The 23,024-nt window shown below is 50.1% G+C and overlaps 2 protein-coding genes across 3 annotated transcripts; both read right to left on the bottom strand.

Moving 5' to 3' along the window:
* Positions 1–714: 714 nt before the first annotated feature.
* Positions 715–8,750, bottom strand: ap2m1b (adaptor related protein complex 2 subunit mu 1b). Of its 2 annotated transcripts, none has more exons than XM_086216908.1 (11): positions 8,578–8,750; positions 7,372–7,484; positions 5,965–6,230; positions 5,108–5,190; positions 3,128–3,263; positions 2,785–2,932; positions 2,490–2,609; positions 2,285–2,420; positions 2,065–2,162; positions 1,832–1,943; positions 715–1,740 (listed from the first exon to the last, which is right to left on the bottom strand). In XM_086216908.1, the coding sequence occupies exons 2-11, from the start codon at positions 7,443–7,445 to the stop codon at positions 1,606–1,608; spliced, it is 1,308 nt and encodes a 435-aa protein (XP_086073034.1). In that variant the 5' UTR covers positions 7,446–7,484; positions 8,578–8,750; the 3' UTR covers positions 715–1,605. The 2 variants fall into 2 exon arrangements, with proteins under 2 accessions (XP_086073034.1, XP_086073035.1); XM_086216909.1 differs by lacking the exon at positions 8,578–8,750 and adding an exon at positions 8,064–8,266.
* Positions 8,751–9,043: 293 nt separating this feature from the next.
* On the bottom strand, positions 9,044–22,776 carry dvl3b (dishevelled segment polarity protein 3b). The gene is made up of 15 exons (XM_086216907.1): positions 22,319–22,776; positions 20,727–20,796; positions 20,346–20,479; positions 19,949–20,058; positions 19,360–19,501; positions 15,159–15,255; positions 14,702–14,771; positions 13,483–13,622; positions 13,334–13,410; positions 12,679–12,746; positions 12,370–12,450; positions 12,147–12,281; positions 11,474–11,641; positions 10,183–10,395; positions 9,044–9,712 (listed from the first exon to the last, which is right to left on the bottom strand). Exons 1-15 carry the CDS (start codon positions 22,492–22,494, stop codon positions 9,444–9,446), a joined length of 1,950 nt encoding a protein of 649 aa, XP_086073033.1. The 5' UTR covers positions 22,495–22,776; the 3' UTR covers positions 9,044–9,443.
* Positions 22,777–23,024: the final 248 nt, after the last annotated feature.

Here is a 23,024-nt window from a genome sequence, read left to right as displayed (position 1 = left end):
TCCGGTACTCCAGCTTCCTCCACAGTCCAAAGACATCAAGAGGGACCAGGTTAATCCAGACTCTAAATTGACCGTAGGCGTGGCTGGGAGAGCCAATGGTTGTCTGTCTCTATGTGTTGGCCCTGCCATGGACTGGTGACCTGTCCAGGGGGAAGGCTGCTGGGATAGGCTCCACCCCCACCACCCTCAACAGGAGGAGAGGGGGAACATGGACTGAGGGATGGATGGATGATGGAGGGAGGGATGGACAGAGAACCAGGTAAGGTCCGTCTAAGTTCACTGTCAGCTGCCTTTGGCTGTCCAGGTGGCATCCATTTTGGTCTGTGGCCTCACCATCAGAACGGTTGATGGTTCATGTCCAGGGCTCTGCTCCGCTTTGATGCTTCATCAAAACTGCAGATGCAGCAGCCATTTTGGGAAGTGTACAGCGTGCTAATGTCAATCAGACGGGACGGATCAGACGCACGGACATGTAGGAAAAGACATGATGGAAATGTTAGGAGGGGCTAAGGGGCGTGGCCTAAGAGCACCCACCCATCAATATCTTCATCAAATGTCAAAGGCCATGATGGCCTTCTGATCACACAAAATGGGCGGGGCTTGTGGCTGACAATTCAAGCAGCCAACCGGGGCCTTGGAGGCGTGTCGGGGGGCCATCATGGCGTCCGTCTTTACAACCGGTTGATGGTTTCTAATAAACACAGAACTCCGTCCTCAGTGGAGACGTTCACATTTATTCAGACCATTTTTGAAAATCAAATATTGAACACCAACGACTTGATTAGCATGGAAGGAAGGTCTAAGGAGCTTTCTCACACACACACACACACACACGGATGCACACACAGACATCCTGTTCAAATTAAAAAAGTAAAAAAAACAAACATCAATGAAATGGCGAGACTGAAGCATGCTGGGTAACATTACAGCCCTGCAGACAGGAGGCTGCACTCAGCCGATGAGGTCACAGTGACTCATCAGGCTAAGCTATGCATCTGTCCAGGTGTATTATGGGATGTCGGCCTGTCTGTCAGGTTACGTCCTCCTCGCTGGACTCACTCGTCTGATGTCACTCTGCTGGAGCGACGAGTTATCATCGTCCAGCTGCTTCACCACGAGCAACGCGATCAAACGGCAACAGGGAACATGAGAGGACGCGGCGGCCAATCAGACAACATACGTAGAAACATCGACGGTCGGAGCGACAGGTAATGTCATCCTCTGTCAACGATATCTGACTGATGTCATGACACCGAGGCAGCGTTGTGATGTCATCATCCAACCCTTGAAATGATATCACATCTCCGAGTGTGGCGGCACCAACGCCGGTCGCTGCTCCGTCGCCACAAATACAAGCACAGTACCGGTGAGGACACACTTGGATGTTGTTGTGGTTCATTCTGTTCACTTGCGTTGATGATTACTGATCAACAATTGGACCAAAACAATGTCGAAGGACTGAGGGCAGAACGCCGGGCCGCAGAGCGCCTTCAGTCTGATGATCCACAGAAACACGGAGGTTCAGGGCTTGAACATGGAATCATTTGGACACTCAACCCAGCAGCAGGCCACCTCCTCAAGGAGTGGGCGTGGCCTTCTGTCCCATCAGCAGCGTGTCTCGTAGATGCCACTGCGTCCGATGTAACGGACCCATTTAATGACGTCGTGATCGCTGTAGTTCAACTTGGGCTCAAACACCTTCAGGTAGCGAACCTTCAACCCTGACGGAGCGAAGGGCACCTGAGGAGGAGGAGGACAAGAACAACCTGATGATGGAACTAACAAACGTTTGTGTCATCACAGTGCTCTGTGACATCATCAGCCTACTGACCTCAAAGTTCATGGAGATGGGAGGTCGCGCCCATTTCTTCTTATCGTTGGTGGGCAGCAGCTCGATCTCGGCGCTGATCTGAGACTCCTTCATCCCAGCCATCCTCTTCACCCTGACACACACACACACACACACACACACACACACATCAAGCCTCTGACACCATCGTGGAAACCAGCTGCAACTCGTTAGATCTGTGACGTTCATGGTCCCCGCAGACAGGAAGTACTTACTTCCAGACGATGGCGTTCTCGCTGGCCTTGTACTTGGCCTTTCCCTTCATGCAGATGAGCTGGACACCACTGGTGTTGAGGGGGGTGGGGACACGAACCTGAGAAGGAAGTGACATGATCAAACAACTCTGGGCTAGAGTTGCTCCAGTCCCACCCACAACTCCTCCCACCAGCCAATTCACTACCCCCCATGTGTGTGGGGGGTCGTGGCTCCCGGTACCTCGATCTTCTGTGCCAGCAGCGACGACTTGAAGTTGGACTTGATGACGACTTTGACCTCCAGCTTGGTGCGACCGACCTCCCGGACCAGAGGGATGACTCGGAAGGGGAGGATGATGTCTTTGGTGGTCCGGTACCTGCAGACAGACGCTCCTGTCAAACACAAGCATCCCTCACCTCCCATCGGTACACTGGTGACCTCTGACCTCATGAGCTCGTACTCTCCGTCGGGGGGGATGAAGCTGATGCTGCGCTCCGAATCAAACTTGCTGAGGCGAACACACTGGTGGAAGGTACAGTCGTCTATGGCGATGGACTGTTTCCCACTGGGGGGCGGGGCACAGAGAGAGAGAGAGAGAGAGAGATTGTGCAAGTGAGTGCAGAAGCAACCATGTCAGGGTTCTCGAGGGTTCCGCCTCCACCACCTTCTCTTAGAACAGAACCACCTTATTTGGAAGCAAATGTTCAAGAAGGTTGTCACTGAGACAGATGACCTCTGACCTCTTGCTGGCATCCTCACCGGCGCCCCCTCCCTTCCCCTGCTTGTCAATAACGATCTTGTCGTTCATCCCAAACTTGCATTCAGGCATCCCACTCAGGTAACTCTTCATCACCACCCGACCAGAGACGTGAGCACTGAGCACCTGACCTACACACACACACACACACACACACACACACACACACACACACACACACACAATGTGAGGTCATCGCTGGTCTGGGCCAATCACTGTGTGAACGTAACAAGTTGAAATCTCTGGAGAAGAGATTCATTCTTTCTTTCTTTCATTCTAAAACCGTCAAAGCAAAGACAATGGCGGCGGCGTGGGGGTGTGGTTACCTTGTGGTGACATCAGCAGGTTGACACTCTCCAGCACGTCCAGGAAGAGTTCGTTGCGTCGGTACTTGATTCCTTCTCTCCTCCAGCCGATCTGACCGGTCACCTGACTGGTGATCTGAGACTGTTCCTCCTTAGACTGGAGGGGGCGGAGTCACGCATTACCTCATGATCACACTACTGCTAGTATTGATACTACTACTACTAGTATTCATACTACCGATAGTATTACTACTGATAGTATTACTACTACACTAGTATTATTACTACTGATAGTATTACTACTACACTAGTATTACTACTACAGATTGTATTCCTACTCCACTAGTATTACAACTACTGATAGTATTACTTCAAGTTTCGAACAGTTTTCTCAGGCGGTGAGCTGTTTCCATAGAAACGAAAGACTTCTGTTGCGTGAGTTACTACCATGAACGGTGGGTCGACGCGAGGGTTCAGGCTGATTGACACCGCGATCGAGTGCCGTGGGTCCAATGACGTAAGGTGACGTGTCGAGTCACGTTACGCCATTGGAAGGCGGAGTCAGGATGAATACATCCAACAGCTGCTGCAGCTGAGAGACACCAGAGGAGGCGGAGCCCCACAGTCTTCATCATCGTCATCCTGCCCTGGCGACACAGCCAGTCCCCACTTCAAGCAGTCATCGCGTTTAAAGCCCAGCGCTTGTCGGCTAATTAAGCTGCTGATGTGATGTGTTCACTGTCGGCTCGGTAACACGATGATGTGTTCAAATGTAACATCAAAGCTCAAACTTGCAATCGAAGCAGAACCAGGAATGTCAACGTGTGTCACAGTGACACCAAAGAGGAGGAGCGTACCGATGCCTCAATGCCATCAATTTTATCGATCAATAAGAACTTCCTGTTTATATTCAAACACACGCGTCCGTCTGACTCTTCCAGCGTACGTGAGTCAAGTGACTTTCTACTCCCAGAACCACCCCGGGCCCTGGACGACGGCTGGCACATACCAGACGTCTCCATATGCGGCACTCCCACGTTTAGCGTGTCATTGCTCACATCAACACATAAAAGTCCCGCGTCTCCATGGAAACAACACAATGGCGGTTTTTCATGAGCTTCTGCGGCTGACTGACTCTACAGGGCTGATCAGAGTCTGGACTCACATGGTGCTGCAGAACCAAGACCAGGACCAGAACCAGATGAGCAGGACCAGAACCAGGTCAGCAGGGCCAGAACCAGATGAGCAGGACCAGAACCAGATGAACAGGACCAGAACCAGGTCAGCAGGACCAGAACAAGAAACAGTTCTTTGAAGACACCGACAGTCTCAGCAGGTTCAGTTTCTCTGGACACATGTCTGACTGGAGTCAGGTGTTCAACAGCGTCATTGTCATCAGAGACCCTTCCCTCCAGGGACCTGAGCCCAAAGCTAGTTAGCTTAGCATAAGAGTTTTTTTCTTCTCAGTTTTAATAAACAAATCCTATAAGGCCCCCACAAGGTTGTTATGGCAACAAAGCCTTCCTGAAGGACCAGAACACAACAACGGAGGCTCCTGAGACAAGCTGGCACCAAAATGTCCCAGGACCAGGGGTTGGACTACAAGGTGTGGAATATACACACATACATAACATGTATGTGTATACACACACACACGTGTGTACTTCCTGACACCCTGAGGGACGCGTCATGGCCCCAGCTCAGGTCAGGATATTGACCCCTCCCACAGACGTTAATTCGACACCCGCGTGTAGAGAGAGGCGAACGTTCCGGGGGATCACCTGACGCGTCAAAGCGAATAATTCATCTCCACTGTATCAAATTTCAATGCAGTCCCAATAATCAATTCAGTTTCTGTTTGATAATCAATTTCGCAGCTCAGCCTTCAGCTCAGGGCGGCGTGCGACGCGAGCTGCTGCGATAGAAAGTATCAGTTATCGATATTGGTCTGATGATGGAAACTTGCGCCGGCGGCTCCAGCGGCTGCCGCCATCGTCCTACCTGACTCTTGATGCCTTGCTGGGTGATGAAGGTTTTCAGGGCGCCGGTCTCTGAGTTCTGGGGGTAACCGAAGTCCAGAATCTCTGCAGGAGAGAAGCTCACATCAGCAAGGAAGCAGGCTGCTGACTGGGTTCATCCAGGACCCGCCTCCTCCTGACCTGAGCAACAACGGGAGCTGACAGCAGCGCTCTCAAGGGGGCGTGGTCTCACCAAGGCCGCGGTGAGGCTGGTGAGCAATTCCTCTAAAACATCTCTGTCTAAACCAGGTGGGCGGTGACAGAGGCCGTGCCGGCCAATCAGAAGCTTCTCACGTCCCAGCAGTAAGAGAGTGACTCTGATGTCACAAACCACAAAGTCGTCACTCATGAGCCGAGATTCTGTTCAGGCCAAAACACGCCAGATCACCGCGGGCACACGCATGTGGCGTCCACATGGGGACATCACAGCAGACCCTGTTTACTCTGAACACTTCAGGATTCGACCGTCTTCAAGAGCAGAAAAACAGCGCCCATGTTTACTTCCTGTCTGAGTCTCAGTCACCTCATGTGTTGCCCCGCCCCCTGCGACATACACACATGCATGGACCACCCACCAACACAATCAGTCCCTCGCCGACTCCTGTGGTGGCATCTCCTGTCGGCGCTGTATTTTCTTTAGGTTTTGATTTTCTCATCCATCGCTAACAAAAATCAAAACCTAAAAAAACCACAGAGTGACAGAGCCATGGCGGCGTCCGTCACCAGACCCATGGCGGCGTCCGTCACCAGACCCATGGCGGCGTCCGTCACCAGACGTCCTGTTGGAGCTGAAGGTTAAACAAGGAACACTTGAGTCACAGCAGCTGAACATCTGCGTACCGTCCAGCAGCTCGTAGATGAGGACGAAGTTGTTCTTCACGTTCTCCTCGCTGATCTTGCCGAAGTACGCCGTCATGACATCACACATCTTGTAGAGGAACTCGAACACCATGGCGGCATTGACGTTCTGCTTGGTGGCGGCAGCCAGCCAGATGTTGGAGCGCTTGGCATGGAAGAAGCTGGTGCGGGCGATGTTGGTGACGGGCGAGCGCACCTGCTGCCGGGCGTGGATGACATTGACCCGGAAGGCGTCCACCGCGTTCCTCCTGGAGGACGAGAGGAGACGATACAGGAAGCTGAAACCACTTTTCAAGAGGTTCTCAAGAGGGGGTCCAGGGACCTCAGGGGTCCTTAGGGTTCTGAGCACAGACATCTCAGATGTGATGATTAGAATGATGACCACTGGCTTTGGTCACGTCCACTTCCTGTCAGGTGAGAGGGTCATCAGATCCGGTCTGATGAGTGACAGAACGCCTGAGTGGTGCAGAACAATGAAACCAGGATGAAACTCCAACAGAAACACGGATAAAAAAGTAGCATGGATACCGTACGAGCCACGCCAAAACAGCCTGAAGCTGCGCGGCGCAGAGGCCTGGAGGACAGCCCGGAGACACGCGGCGGACGCGGTGCGTCTCTGGTGACCTTTGGTTTCAAAGAGCTTGGATGAATTTGCTGAGAGCATTGAGCAACTTCCCCTCAAACGAGGTCCACTGCAAACCCTCACTGAGTCCAGAACCGAAAGCTAGAAGTTCCATCAGAACACCGGCGCCATCAAAGTGGCGTGTTGCTGTCATCATGGTGACGCACCGACAGAGGGTGAGTGATTTGCTGCATCCTGACGTTCCCAGCGAGCCTCTCGGCTCTCGCTGTCTTCTGCTGTTTTCAGTATAGAAGTTCTAAGAGTGACAGAAGTGGACCAGACAGGCTCCGCCCACCACTGGATGGAAACTGGTTGGGTTTTGGAGTCCAATGAGGACCCTGAAACCAACAAGGAGGGTGTGATTCTACTTCCTGTCAGGTGCACCATCAGAAGGCTCCGCCTCCTCTTCACCCTCACAGGCTCCTGTTCCAGAACTACACTGCCGTTGCCTAGCAACAGCCTTCTTGCATTTCCTAATATTGTTTATATATTTAGTAAGATAACATAGGTACTGTCAGCAAACTGTAACCATGGGAACTGGACATTTTGAAGATGAGGAGGTTGTGGAGGACCTAATGGCAACACTTCCCACCAAACCCACATCAAAGCTGTCCCGCTCAACCCAATGGCCACTGGGGACGCCACGCCGCAGGGACGCCACGCCGCAGGGACACTCCCCTTCTGAGCACCATGTCACATCTCAATATCTGAAACTAAAATACGTTGTCCCCCCGCCTGTGGGAGTCCAGCGTTCAACGGGGACTCACCCAATGTCATCGCGGTAAACCCTGGAGATCAACACCTCCCCCTTGTGGTTGTAGATGAAGAGTCCTCCAATCATGGCCGACCGTCAGTCACAGCAGCTCATAATGAGGGTCGACTGCAGGGACAGAGGAGGACAGGATGTCTGTCAATGCAGGACAGTGTCAATAAAGTTGCAGTTTCTGTTTCTGGCTTCTTCTGACTCGAGTCCCTGTCGGCCCGTCAGACGCCACGTTACCTGATCAGGTCGTTCAATCACGATCAATCATGTCAGACTTGGATGGACGTCACTGACGTCAAGAAAGGAAAAGCTAGTTCAAATCAAGGCTCTTCCTCACACGTTTGTCTGGACTTAAAGATGAAGTTAACACAGACGTCATTGCGTCATGTTGTTTTTATCAGGCAGAAACGTAACAAAACCCCCAGCTGGTTATAAATCACAACATCGTCACGTGACAGCTGCTAGTTGGCACGTTAGCTGGTGTGTTCGCTGCTGAGCTCACAAAGACACACACAAGTCACACATCAAGCGTTTGCTGGCAAGCGGACACGGCGGGAGAACGGCGGTCGACGGACGCGTTCAGGATTCCGGTTAACGAACGAGCGAACATGTCAACTGAACTTCGTGTCGTTTGACACGCGCACGCTCTCTCTCTCTCTCTCTCACACACACACACACACTTCACATGGTCGGTACCGTTGGTCACTGGTCGCGGCTGACGCCAACCTGCAGGTTTTAATGCTGCTGGGCCGGTGGCGGAGGCTGACCGTGTTTACGTCGGGCTGAGCGGCTCAAAGATGCGGATTCGCTGATCTTCAGCCCCTTAACGTGCGATGAACTGACCATCGACTCACGCCGACGCCGACGCCTCACATCCCTTCAACCGGCGTCGTCACCGGATGTCCACGCATTAATGAGCAAAACATCATCAGTGATTTATTAGAGGCGGTTCGCAGCTAGCTGCTAGCTAGGCTAGCTGCTAGCTAGGCTAGCTGCTAGCTAGGCTAGCTGCTAGCTAGGCTAGCTGCTAGCTAGGCTAGCTGCTAGCTAGGCTAGCTGCTAGCTAGGCTAGCTGCTAGCTAGGCTAGCTGCGCGCCTGCTAACACTGCTGCAGACAGTGACGCCGCGGTCACTCCGCCGCTGCTGCAGTGCAGACAGACGGACAGACGGCTGCCAGACAGCCGGGGTCCCGGGGCCCCCGCCTCCTTACCGCTCAGCAGAGAGGCCGCCGTGGCTCTGCGTTGCCTCTGAGGGAAACGAAGAGTCCTGCCGTCACACCATCAGGGCATTTGACCGTGAAAGCTCGGAGCCTCACGTCTTCTCCGGTCGGAGGCAAGATGTCGGCGGCTGGATGGACCGTCAGCTGACGGGCCGCGTCCAGCTCCGGGACTTCGCTTCCTTCACGCCTCCGCGGCGCCCCCTGCTGCACTGAGGCCGCAGCACACGCGAGTTCACGCGCCACCCCACCGCCCCGCCTGTCCGGGCGAGGCGGCGAGGACGCAGATTGGAACGCGTCCTTCCCTCCTTCCTCAACATCTCTGCATATGAATCATCATCATCACCACCACCACCACCACCACCATCATCATCTTTCAGCAGCAAGATGTAAGAAATCTGACTGGCAGTACAGAAGTCGTTTCCCTGGCACCAGCAGACAGAGACACCTGAGACCAGAGTTCCAGACGTGTTTATTTGTGATTTTCCACCTTCAACATGCTGCAAAGACAGAGAGCAAATAAAACGATGTCAGTAAATAAATAAATCAAATCAATCTGTCCATCCACCCATCGGATGTTTGGCGTGCTCACAGTGTCGTGACGTGTGCGTGGTAGCGTTTAACAGAAGATCAACACCTCGTGATTCAGGAGCATCTTTGCTTTGGAGCAGCAGCGACCTCAACAGACAAACATGACACAAACGCGGCGTTTCCTCCTCAGCAGGTTCCCTGAATGACTCCGACCACCTCCTCCTCGCCCTCCACCACAACCTCGAAAATATGACCTCCAGTTTGATGCTGTAGACAGACAACCAGACGACCGTCTGCTTTTCATCAGCGACCGCACGCGGTGTGGGTCGTCACATGACATCCAAAAAGAAGTCGCCGGGGTTTCCCATGGCCAGGTGGAAGGACTGCCGGGAGGTAGAGATTTCAGGCGGGACAGAGGGGAGCACTGGAGGATCTGCCGAGTCTTTGTTACCATGGAGACCAGAGAGGGATGTTGGTTGGGTTTCTTCATTGCTGCCGGACTCTGGAGGAGCATTCACTTCCTGCGTCACCTGTAGGCCGCCTCCTTCTCCCACCTCCTTCTGATTGTCGCTACAGTTTGATCCACTGCTGTGACTTCCTGTTGGAAATGACATCATCACATCACATGATGGGGCGCCAACAGAGCTTGTTAAATTGGCTGATGAGGCGGAATATGTTTGAAAATGTTTGGAGAGTTTTCTTAATTTCAGAAACTGAAGAATGCGGAGATATTTTTCTGCCGATGTTCTGGAAACATGTTGAGATTATTTTTTTCCCAGAAACGTTCTGAGAAGAACAGCTTTTTATGATTGATCATTTTAAATATTCCATCAGATATTCGTTTATGATTTTTGGTTTTGTTTTTTTGTTTCATGGGTGGCATTTTGAATATTTTCCAACAGTATTTATATTTGAATGTTTTTATTTGTGTATCGAGTGACAGGACTAAGACGCTGACTCTTGATACTTCAGACGTGTGGAGGATTTTAGAAGCTGAGGGTAGAAATGTTCAGTCCTCAGGTTCCAAATGAGGTCAGGATGCTGAAGCAGACTGAAACACTGTCGCACCTTCACTGTGTGGGCCTCCTCCTCCTCCTCCTCCTCCTCCCCCCAAGGAAAGCAACTGGTGGAGCGGGTGAGGCGAGCTGTAGGGGTGAGGGATGGGGTACTGGTAGGGGAAGGCGAGGGGCCACTGGGGGCCTGACGTTGGGGCCAGCAGGTCTGAGGTTCCCCCCCGAGAGGAGGATTCATCATGATCCAACAACGACATCACACCCAGATCTGCCAGAGAGGAGGAGTCACTGATCACTCATCAATAATCAACAATCAGGAAAAAACATATCACACATCTTCTAAAGCATATCGTCATGGCAACAGACCTGACAAATCATGAATTCATACGTTGTCCAAATCACAATCACGATGATATTTCAGCATCAACTTGATCTGTTTGTCACTATTAAATCAGTTAAATCTACACGGGCAGAGGCCGTCACCCAGAAATGCCGTCATCCTGACAAGACGTCACCCAGACACGGCATCACCCAGAGAGGGTGTCACCCAGACACGCCATCATCCAGACAAGACGTGACCCAGACACGCCATCACCCAGACAAGACGTCACCCAGACATGCCATCACCCAGACAAGACGTCACCCAGACACACCATCATCCAGACAAGACGTCACCCAGACACACCATCATCCAGACAAGACGTCACCCAGACATGCCATCACCCAGAGAGGGTGTCACCCAGACACGCCATCATCCAGACAAGACGTCACCCAGACATGCCATCACCCAGAGAGGGTGTCACCCAGACACGCCATCACCCAGACAAGATGTCACCCAGACACGCCATCATCCAGACAAGACGTCACCCAGACACGCCATCACCCACATACGCTGTCACCCAGACAAGACATCACCCAGACATGCCATCACCCAGACATGAAATTACCTAGACACGCCATCACCCGGACAAGACGTCACCCAGACACACTGTCACCCAGACACGCCATCACCCAGTGAGGGTGTCACCCAGACACGCCATCACCCAAATAGGGTGTCACCCAGACACGCCATCACCCAGACATGCCATCACCCAGACACGCCATCACCCAGACACACTGTCACCTAGACACGCCATCACCCAGAGAGGGTGTCACCCAGACATGCCATCACCCAGACAAGACGTCATCCAGACAATAAATCATCCGGACACGCCGTCATCCAGACACAACCTCATCCAGACACGGCGTCACCCGGACATGCTTCCTGGAGACTTCCAGGATCGAACATTCTGGGATATTTCAAGGGAAACATCAATTGGGTTTTGCAGTGTCACCCGTGTCCTCACCTCCGCAGAGGTCACCGAACACGTAGTAGCACTGCTCGGAGAAGGTGACCTTGTTGACGGTGTGGCGGATGTAGCCGGCCTTCAGCAGGTTGCCCGCATACTTGCGTGCCTCCCTGCGGTCGGTGAAACCCTCGATGTTTCGATGTAGCCAGTCGACCACGTCAGAACCTGCAGGGACCCAAATGTTTGGAGTACATTTCGCTGAACAAACATGTCACCTCATATGTATGCAGGCCCCTAAATACGTTGACCATCAGATTGGGCGTAGTAGGGGTGGAGAAGGTGTGTGTGTGTGTGTGTGGGGGGGGGGGGGGGGGGTTGCTGAATCTGAGCGTTTCAGAGGGAAGCAGGAGAGAACAGAGCAGCACACAGACTGAGATGTGCCATAATTACGGAGGTTTTTATTTGGAATCTTTCAGCAGGGCTCACTGGGGTCCACCGCCGTGTTGAAGCCCCTGAGACGAGCATCATAGGCGTCCGTAGAGAAAAGTTCAATCTTGCCTGGAGCGACGACCTCGTAGTTTAAAATCCCTTTTGTTACAAACATGTTGCTGTTAACCTGATAGCTGGAAACACGCTAAGAGCAACACGCTAACAGAATGGTGGCGTGAACCAACGGCAGACCACACACGTCACCTGAGAGACGGAGGTGGGACACAGGAGGCTTTCTTACCAATGAAGGCATTGGGGATGGTGATCTTCAGCCACATGCGGTCCCGTACCTCCAGACCCGACTCTGAGTTGGCCATCGCCTTGACGACGGCGCCCATTTCACTGTGAGTGGTGAGCTGAGCATCATCATGGACACCTGAATGCAGCACAGCAGAGGGGGATTACTTTTGTTGGCCAGACACATGAGAGCGGAGACGTGGCCCAATGGCTGATGGGAGTTGTACCATAGTGTGGGAGGAGCCTCCCTGTCATGGCTGCGGTGTGTGACACCCAGGCAGCGGGGTCAATGGGACGGACCGGCTCACCTGGAGGATGACACACAACATGGTGTTTTTTTTGTTTTTCTTTGAAGCGGACAAGAGTTCTGATGGAGCTACAACTTCAATCCAGTGCTAGAACCAGAACATGAACGGATCTTTAGCGGACGAGTTAGCACAAAGGACAACGTTCATCGTATCTACGAATGAAGACAAGAAAGACCTCTGAATGAAATGCTGATGTAATCAGATGATGGAGACGTTTAAGTTTCTCACTTCTAGGAAGAGTGAAGCAGCTGCGAGGGTTCGGATCCCAACACTTGGCCACCGTTAACGTCACCGCGCTGAAGACAGACAGACAGGTTAGTCAGGTCACAGCAGCATCATTGCCTAGGCTGATGGTTCCACCTGAAGACCTTCTGATCCCGTCTTTGCTGTAGGTCCCTGACTGGCAGGTGTTGGAGGAAGGAGCTTCACCTGCAGGTTGCTCTGCTCAGGCTGAGGAGCTGCAGGCCCTCACAAGGACAAGCATCCTGGCTGAGGGTCTGATTCTCCCACCTGCTCTGTCTCCAGACATGCTTTTGGCGTGGCTCATGATTCTGGCCAGTTGTGGGAGATGAGAGGGTTTTCTAACGTCTGCCTGCTCAACATCATCACTCACTGGCTGATCGACAGGACGCCGTCCGGCTTCCATCTCAGCTCGCTAGCGTCTCAATGCAGGGACTCATCAGACTGTCCTGTTTGTCCACAATCTAACTGAGAGGGACGTAAATGATACGAAGTCCCTCCAGTGGGATCTGGGTCGAGACCTCGCCCTAGTGGGATGTTCCCCGAGTGCGTCCATGTACCACTCCCACTCAGGGGGTGGAGCCTCAGCAGAAGCAGCGAATACATTCTCTCTACAGTGTCGGTGGTTTGAGGTGTGGCTCACCCCGGCTGGTGGACGATCTCTCTCAGGACTCGCACGGCGTCGTCGTTACTCATGTTCTCAAAGTTGATGTCGTTGACCTGGAAGACACACAGTGGCTGGCTGCTGATGGAGTTCCACAACACAGGAAGTGGTAGCAGAACGAGCGGTACCTGCAGCAACATGTCCCCTGGCTCGATGCGTCCATCCGCCGCCACTGCGCCGCCCTTCATAATGGAGCCGATGTAAATGCCTCCGTCGCCTCTGTCGTTGCTCTGACCAACAATGCTGATGCCCAGGAAGTTATACCTCTCTGCACACACACACACACACACACACAATTACAACTTTCTGTTGTCATGCAAATCTGTCAAAAAGAAAAGAAATATTGGATGACGCAGCTAAATCACATGGATGAGCTAAAGCATGGTGGAAAGTGATGTCACTTCCTGTGTTTGGTGGGCACTCGGGACTACGTGACTTGAAAAGTTACGTCAAAAGTCAGAAATTATACTTTGGGAGTGAGCATGCTGACATCATGCTGACATCATGCCGTGTCAGGAATCCGCTCAGGAGGCGGTCCAACACAGATCATATCTCCTTCCTGTCTGTCAAACCGCCAGAAGGCGGCGGCAGCTCATCCTTGTTCGCACTCCCAGTGACGGTGTCACCCACACCTGCTGGTACCAACCTCTTCTTAAGGAACCACTGGCGCTGATGTGCAGCGTACCAGAACCTTCAGACCTGCCCGCTTACAGGATGAGGACTTGTGACCAGCTGAGTGCTGGGATGTGAACCGAGCCTTGATTCATACTGAGGAAGTTTGCACTTTCTGGTTACAGTTGAGGTGGGCGCTTTATCAATGCTGACCTTTGACCCCTCACCTACTGCTCTTCTAAAGCTTTTTTCTGACGTTTGTTGTTTGCTGAATGCATCAGGACGCGTCGACAGACAAGGTGCCCATCAGCCAATCAGCTGTCGTCCAACGCAAGAGGAGGGCTGAAGCAGGTGGACCCGATCCTCTCAGCTGTGGTCAGAACTGCCTTCAAAACTTGGTGATGAGTTGCTGTGAAGGCTGCGAGGCCATCGTGGCGAGGAGGCGGCCGTGTTTGATATCACATAATCGGATCTTTGATGAAGACGTCTACAAGCTGAATTGAGGCTGTAGCGCCAGCTGGTGGTTATGGGAAGTAATTCTGATGGAAGAAAGATCGCATGATTCTGTTGTTGTCACCTGAGCTACAGCTCCACACACACTCACGGAAGTGGGCGGGGTTTCGAGGCTCCGCCCATCACTCGCTGGGTGATGTCTACTTATTCTTGTGTACGACGTGAAGCAGCGACTGAGACAGAGCGTTTCCCTAATCTAGTGAGGTCCAGCTCTGTACTCACCCATGTTCAGTGTTACTGTGACGATGTTGAGCGACATGGTGGAGTCGGTGACGCTGCTGAGAGACACGGACTGACAGACGGACAGAGAGACAGTCGGCGGTGGACAGACAGACAGGTAAAAGAGAAGAATGTAGGCCAGATCAGATCATCAAATTCAAACACATACACACGGAAGACAGACGCAGCGGTTTGACCTCAGTGACAGTTTCCTCATCAATCATCAGCTCAGAATCAGAGCTCCTCACCGACTTCAATATCAACACAAACTCACAAACGCCGACTGGCGTTAACGTCGGTTTCACTGAACGCTGACATCTTCATTCTGTCAGTGTTCAGACGTTATTTAGGCTCGGACTGTGAAATCAATATCTTTGATCAGGTCAAAATGAATCTGTCAGTGATGTCGTTCGTGTGTGTGTGTGTGTGTGTGTGGGGGGGGGGGTGCGTGTGCGTGTACCCTCTCCATCCGCAGTGTTTTGGGTTTTCGATGGCGCCTTCGTTGCCGCCTGAGTAGCCGCGGCGAGGAGCTGCTCTGCTCTGTTGATTGGCTGAACCTGTTGCGACATCACGAAGGAAAACACACACCTGGGTTACGTAGAGGCGATGATTGACAGCCGAGTGGTTGCCGGGCAACAAGGCTAATTCCATGAATAGAATGAGAACATATATATATATATATATATATATATATATATATATATATATATATATATATATATATATATACACACATATATATATATATACACACATATATATATATATGTGTATATATACACATATATATACACATATATGTATATATATATATGTGTATATATATATGTGTATATATATGTGTATATATATATATATATATACACATATATATATACACATATATATACACATATATATATGTGTATATATATGTGTATATATATTTGATATCATGAAGAATACAAACAAGTCTGAACTTGTATACTGACATGTAAAACTAAAATTATTGATTAAAATGAAAACACAGTCACCTAAAAACCGACAGAAAAAAAAGACAAATTTAAAGAAAACAATTAAAATTTAGAAAATACGAAACGAGAACCTTTAGAAAGCTGCAGAATTAAAGGTCCAAGCAAGAAATACACTTTTCAAGTTCAAGCTGCCAGACAAACATGGACAGAATCGACACTTTCATTTCGTCAGTTTTAACCAACGATCGAATAAAAATTCATCAAGTTTCAGAATTTTAACCATTGAAAAATGCAAGAGTCGACTGCTTCAAGAACAAAAAGAAAACTTCCATAGAACTTGAATTTACCTGAACAAAGATTATAGGAGTGAAATAATGGTGAAAATATTTTATAATCAAAATGTTGCTAATATTCCAGCTCTGAGCCAGCAGCCTGAACATGCTGGTACCAGCTGGTACCACCTGGTACACCTGGTACACCTGGTACCACCTGGTACACTCGGTAAACCTGGTACCAGCTGGTACCAGGTGTACCAGCTGGTACCAGGTGTACCAGGTGTACCAGGTGTCACCGACCAGGAGCTCAGGAGCTGCAGGTACTGATTAACCAGAGAAACGTCTGAGAAACATGAGGCTTTGTTCTGTTATCGTCTCAAAAACCGTTGGACCAACAAACTAGAAGGAGGTTGACTCAGAAGTTGGATCTTTCACTCAGATCCTTTCACCGACCCAAGACTGGAGAGTCTGTCGTCCCCGTTCACCTGGATCTCTTTTGTCCTACACCTGCTGCTGCCTCTAGGCTACGTAAACATGGCGTCAGTAACTTTCCTAAAAACCTGCATGTTCTCGTTATAGCAGAGCTGCCATCTGTCCAGCTGTTAGCGAGTAGCCTAGCTGCCAGCATGTGCTCGTCCGTAAACAAAGCTGTCACTCACAGATCCAGACTCATCCTGCACGTAGCGCTTCCATAAGAGCAGACCCGGACCCACAGACAAGTGGATCTATGGCACTTCCTCTATAGAAGACCCAGACCCAGACCCACTGATCCAAGTGGATCCGTTACACTTCTGTGGTAGCAGACTTGGGCTCACAAACACAAAAGGGTTAGAGGAACTTCCTAAACAGCAGACACAAACCTGAGTGGATCAGTGGAATTCCCTCAGGAGCAACAAACAGCAGATTCGACTGAGCTCCAGAACTTTCAGCAGCACAAAGCACGGCTCAGTTGTGTTGATGGTGGGAGGGTGGGTTGGACCTGGCGCGACATTCTAGCATTCCGGCTATCGCTACAAACTAAGAAGCTTTTTCACCTCCAAATTAACTCAGGAAAAGTGTGTGTTGACCTTCGTTTGGTCATCGATCACGCTTGTAAAATGAAGGTGTGGGGGCCATGACGGACTTCTTCTTTGATTCAAAACAAAAATAAAACATCAAAGTGAAACCCTTCACTTCTGCCTAAGTTCTTGTCCCTGTCCTGCAGCGCTCTCACTGACAAGCCCCCCTGCTCCTCGGGGCAGGCGATGTCAGCGGGCGTTCGGTCTGTGTGTCATCTAGGATTAAGCTGGTGGTGATAATGACTCAAGTGACTCGTTAATCCGGATCTGTTCAGTGAGTGACCCAGAAGGACTCAAATCCGTAAAAGGAACCAAATTTCCCACCTTTACAACAAAGCAGGAAGACGAGGGTCCATACTGGTTCAGCACTGGTCTGAGCTGGAGGACCCGAAGGTAAGCAGCCATGCTGAGGGCGCAACCGTTCTGATGGACAGCTAAGCTAACGGTTGCTAACGGACAACAGCAATAGCTCAAGTTAGCAACTTTAGCCTCTGACAGTTGTTACTATTAGTACGTGACATCATCACCATGGTGACGAGATCGACCACGTGACTCGTCTGTCTTATTCCTGCTATTCCACCTCTGACCACAAGTGGTTGGTTGAGTCAACCTGGTGACCAGGAGACTGGATCAGTGCAGCAGCAGGGAGGGAGACACCTGCTGGTCGGGAGGTGGAGGTGTTGAACGCTGCACACTTACAGGAGCGTAAGATACCAGGAAATATGTTAATATTGTTAACATCCTCATGTAAATATTAACTAGGGTTGTAATCAACCAAAGAAACTCTCGGTCGACTGAAGCCCTCAAACTTGGACTACAAATCGACTAATTTTATTTATGAAAACTCTACTGTCAACTACCAGCTCAAACCTGCTGAGGAACATTGAGACGATTGTTTCTGTCAGGCTGTAACAACTGAGCGACCATCGTTGGTCCTGACAGAGCCAGACTGAACACAGGAGCTCAGCATCGCCGCTCAGACACAAATAGACTTTTAACCTAAAACTTTACTCTTAAACACAAAAGGCAAGTCCACGGTAAGAATTTTTACCATTAAAACAAAACAATTATTAGACTAAAACATTGAAGTGTCAATTCTGATGTGTTCATGTACTCAAAACTGACGGGCAACCTCAGGTGGACACGTTAGCTCACCGTTTCTAGGGGACACGTCGTGTTTGTGGTGGAGCTGTGACATGAAAACTGGTGCTGGCAAACTTTGCGTTGGACTTTTTTCCATGATCTGTTTTCATGAAATGCTGCCGCACTGCAGACGTCTTTGACGTGGTGGACGAGGACTGACTTGGAATGAAACCCTCAACACTAAACAGACATTCATCAAACCTCCAGACGTGGGCCTTCCAGTCCTCTTCAGTCTGTCTGTCTCTAGCGGGTCGGGAGAGTCCAAAATAGCAAAACAAGGGGGTGTTCAAAGATAGATTGTTATCTGAGAAACAGGGGAGCTTTGGTACTTTGCTCCTGATGAAATTAATGTGGCAAAAAAATCATAATTTTGGTGGAGCCAGAACGAATCGACCAGTCGACTGGGAGATTCCAGCCCTCATATTAACCACATATAAAACCACAAACAACAAAATGTAGTACTACATAATAAACTTACAACTGTTAGGAATAAAAACATATGTAATTATTAAATGAAAAATTCAAATATGAAATTGCATGATAAAAATATAACAATCATGTAAAATAAACACATTTATAAACACACTTCAAAAAAACAAATATCTGATCAAAATATAATTCAGCACATCTCTTACCTACAAACTTAAAATAAAAACTTGGAATGGAAACACAAAAAGAAAAATAACCTGTAAAAATCAAAAAGACAAATATAAAAAAGATGAAGGTCAAATAATCCAGAGAAGTGAAGAAAATGGAATTGTGACAAAAACGATGGTGAAGTGTGAGGATGAGTGTCGCTGAATGAGTACGATGTTCCAGATCAGCTGGGATGCTTTTATCTGCAGGACAATACACAGTCACATGACCTGCAGTGGCCAATCAGAGCGGGAGGGCGAGCCGGCAGTCTGAACAGGTTTTTTGGAGCAGAAGATGATAACCTCAGGGGAGGTGAGTGTGAAAACACGCTGACCAATCAGAGTAAGAGCTGCCTGATGATGTCACAGAACCACATGTCGACATTTGAGGTATTTAAAGGAGCAGTGTCACACACTGGTTTCACTTGGGTCACCTGCAGGGTGTTGGCCTAGCTTAGCACGAAGCCTGGAGGCAAAGGGAAACGGTCACTCTTGCCTAGCATACTGACTACAAAAATGGATGCTGCTAGCCTAGCTTAACCCAAAGACAGGGAGCTAAGGGGCAACTGCTAGCGTAGCTACAGATGTGTTTCTGACCTTCCTCCAGAGTCTTCCTCAGACGAACAGAAGCTTGTTGTCTCCAACTCGCTGCTCTGTTGATTTGATGAGTTGTCTCCACCTGCGGGCCCCGCCCCCCTCTTCTCTGTGGGCTGGTGGGCGTGTCCATTCAGGCACCCCCCTGCAGGAGGAGCAGCCAATCAGAGCAGAATCATCATGTGAGGTGACCTCATACAAAGCTAATTCAAAGATGTTAACGGATGCTAATTTGTGTCAGTGAGTTGGATCATCTTGAACCAGCTTTACATTGTAAGAGTTGTTTGCTCGTCGTCATGGCGACAGATCTGACAAACCATGAATTCAATCTTTGTCCAAATCACCATCTCGATGGGGTTTATTGGCTGTGAGGAGCTGATAGTTTACTGAAGTCTGACACCGGTTCTGAGACGTGAGACTGAAAGATGAGGCACAACAACGCAGTTGATTCAATTCAACCAGACGGTGGTTTCTTCTTCTTCTTCTTCTTCTTCTTCTGCAGCAGACAGTCTGAATTTAAAGTTTAGTTTGGACGGGAACTGGGCGACGCCTCCCACTCTCTCTCTCTCTCTCTCTCTCTGAGTTGGCTTACCTCGCTCGCTCACATCTTTCCGTGGCGCCGTGTCTTCCTCTCTTCTCTCCCGAGGTGAAACGTCCCGCCCGACCTCTGACCCCTGAAGCTCGTTCTGACCACTGACGGCACTGAAACACACAGAAGCTCCAGCATCAGCCTCATTTACTCAGATTACATGAGAGCTAAACACAAGAAACGACAGCAAGAGAAAGATGAGGAATGAGAGTCCAGGTGAGACCAGTTCCATGAACCAAGGTGTGAGAGCCCAGGTTAGACCGGGTAAGTGAGACCAGGTGTAGGATCCCAGGTGGGAGAGTCCAGATATGTGGATCCAGGTGCATGGGTCCAGTTGTGAGAGCCCAGGTGAGACCAGGTGCAGTACACTAAGGTAACAGGTGTGTATCGGGATACTTACTGGAAGGATGGAGGTCTGGAGTCTCCGATCCCACCTGTCCTCTCAATGGGGGGTGGGGCTTGGCTGCTGGGTGTGGCCACAGATTGGGTATCTGCCCATTTAAAGTCTGACTGACAGGTGTCTGATGACACCAGCTGAGGACAAGAAGAAAACATGTGAGCACCTTCTAGGTCGGGGTGGGCAACCATGAGCCATGGAACACTCCTTCAGCCACAGAGGAGTGTTCATCAGTGGAGTCACCTGATAGTGTTGGGTTGGAAGCAGAGCCTGCATCCACACGGCCCTCCATGGCTCATGGTTGCCCACCCCTGTTCTAGTGTGTGTGTGTGTGTGTGTGTGTGCGTGTGTGCGTGTGTGAGTGAGGGAGTGAGGGAGACCGACCCAGCAGACGACTCGTCCGTTCACACAGGGCAGCCTGGCGTCATCGTCGCTGATCTCCTCTTTGACCACCCTGTTATAAACAAACCAAGCCCTGAGGATCAAAGTGACTCATCGTCGCCCCCCTCTGGTTGAGCACTGAACTGTTACAGTGTGAAAACAGCAGTGCGATACTCTAAAACACACACACACACACACACACACACACACACACACACAATCAGCACACTCTTCTACTAATGAAAATACCCTGAAGATGTTGTTAAGAAAACGATTCAAAATGAAAATGGAAAATCACTGCTAAAAAAACAGAAGCTTCAAGGAGAGACAGATTAATAATCTCAGCTGGTTTCCTATAATCCCCATAACACACACACACACAACACACACACACACAACACACACACACGTTATATAAGTGAGTGTATCATCTGAACCTAAAAGCTCTTTAACATTATTTATCTGTGTGTGTGTGTGTGCGTGTGAGAGTGTGTCTATGCGTGAGTGTGTGTGTATGCATGAGTGTGTATGCATGTGAGAGTGTGTGTATGCATGTGAGTGTGTGTATGCGTGAGTGTGTGTATGCATGTGAGAGTGTGTGTATGCATGTGAGTGTGTGTATGCGTGAGTGTGTGTATGCATGTGAGTGTGTGTATGCGTGAGTGTGTGTGTATGCGTGAGTGTGTATGCATGTGAGAGTGTGTGTATACGTGTGTATGCATGTGAGAGTGTGTGTATGCATGAGTGTGTATGCATGTGAGAGTGTGTGTATGCATGAGTGTGTGTGTATGCATGAGTGTGTATGCATGTGAGAGTGTGTGTGTATGCATGAGAGTGTGTGTGTATGCATGAGAGTGTGTGTATGCATGAGTGTGTGTGTCTGACTGGTTTTGATGTGTTTGTCTCTGTCAGTGAGGACAGAAACATCAGAGGCTGACCTGCACGGTCCTCAATCATTGTCTCTCATACAAGACAAACCTCATCAGTTCAGTATAAATTCTGCCAGCAGAGGGCGTGCGTTAGCCCTTTAGCCCCAAAAAATAAGCACATGGTGTGAAGGCTGAAATTTCAAAGCCAAGTTAATTGTTGGTGTCACTTCTGTTTTTAAAACTAAAAATCAGAAAACAGAACAAAGTTTCATTTAAGTTTCAGTTTCAAATCAAACAGGTTGGAAGCAGCAGGAAAGCTCAACAGTCAACGGCTAAGCTAACACATAGCTAGCTGTTTCCCGCCAGAGCATCCATCGGTCACTGGAAGGGGAAGTATTGTGGTATATCAGTATTTCCTTTTGTTATTATAATCGTCATTAATAACGAAAGTAATAATTCCAACAATAACAAAAACAAAATCAGAGAAGTTCTTTCAGATTTTAGAAATGTTAGCAGACAGTGAAATCGTCTGCTCAGGTCACATGATCAGACATTGGTTGCCTCCTAATGACATCATTCACCTATGACATCACCAGATTTGCTGGCTCACTATCACGGATGAACAGAAGCATTACTAGTGACGTTGTAAAGACGAGGAGGGGGAGGAGGTGACGTATGATGACGTTGCTGATCATCCCGATCAATAACATCCATCACGCGACTCACCCGAAGTCGTCGTCCACCGACTTGAAGAAGAATTTCTGGTTCGGTTTGTTCAGAACCTGCTTGAAGTCCGCCAGGGTGACGCGCTGCGCGGGCACGTTGATACGGATCAAGTAGGGGGTGTCTTGGTCTTCCAGGTGGTAGATGACCCGGGTCTCTTCCGACATGTTTTCCCCCATGAAGACCGGAAAGGAACGGAACAGAACACGAGCTCGCGCGGCCGGGACTTGCCTCCCTCGTCTCCCTGGTCCGTCTCCTCGTGTCCACGGACCGTCCTGGTCCAGATGTGCCGGTCCAGCTGCTGTGATGCTCTCAGTCTCCTCCGGACCCACACTACCAAGCCCATCGAAATAAGCTGCACCACTTCCGGTTACGCCCTTCAAAATAAGAGTTCCGATCGTTCCCACTCGGAGGCCGTCGGGAGACACGTCAGGGGACAGGGACAGGGACAGGGACAGGGACGACCCCCCCCCCCCCCCGACAGATGGCTCCGATCAGCCTCGACAGGTGTACGTCCAGATGTCAGTCAGCTGTCTCCTCCCACGTGGGCTCAAAAAACGCCAGGAAAACAGTGTTGTGTCTTCCTCTACTGGTTTAACTGGGTTCCGTATTGCGTTGCAATTCATTTCCAGTGCTCCCACCGCCGCCTCTGCTGCTTAACGGGGACTTGTTTCGTTTTTACACCCCGACGGAGTATTTGTTTCATCTC

The sequence above is a fragment of the Aulostomus chinensis genome, chromosome 10 (genome assembly GCF_037954235.1).
Source record: "Aulostomus chinensis isolate RoL2024-O1b breed Wild chromosome 10, RoL_Achi_v1.0, whole genome shotgun sequence".
NCBI classification, from domain to species: Eukaryota; Metazoa; Chordata; class Actinopteri; order Syngnathiformes; family Aulostomidae; genus Aulostomus; species Aulostomus chinensis.
This window is presented reverse-complemented; position numbering and strand designations above follow the sequence as displayed.

Coding starts and splice junctions, on each gene's coding strand:
- dvl3b (XM_086216907.1), bottom strand. CDS start 22,494: ATGGGGGAAAACATGTCGGAAGAGACCCGGGTCATCTACCACCTGGAA. Junction 20,480..20,726: donor ACGGACGAGTCGTCTGCTGG/GTCGGTCTCCCT, acceptor TCTTGTCCTCAG/CTGGTGTCATCAGACACCTG. Junction 13,411..13,482: donor CAGGGGACATGTTGCTGCAG/GTACCGCTCGTT, acceptor TGTGTCTTCCAG/GTCAACGACATCAACTTTGA.
- ap2m1b (XM_086216908.1), bottom strand. CDS start 7,445: ATGATTGGAGGACTCTTCATCTACAACCACAAGGGGGAGGTGTTGATC. Junction 2,163..2,284: donor TGCTGGCACAGAAGATCGAG/GTACCGGGAGCC, acceptor CTTCCTTCTCAG/GTTCGTGTCCCCACCCCCCT. Junction 1,741..1,831: donor CCATCTCCATGAACTTTGAG/GTCAGTAGGCTG, acceptor CCTCCTCCTCAG/GTGCCCTTCGCTCCGTCAGG.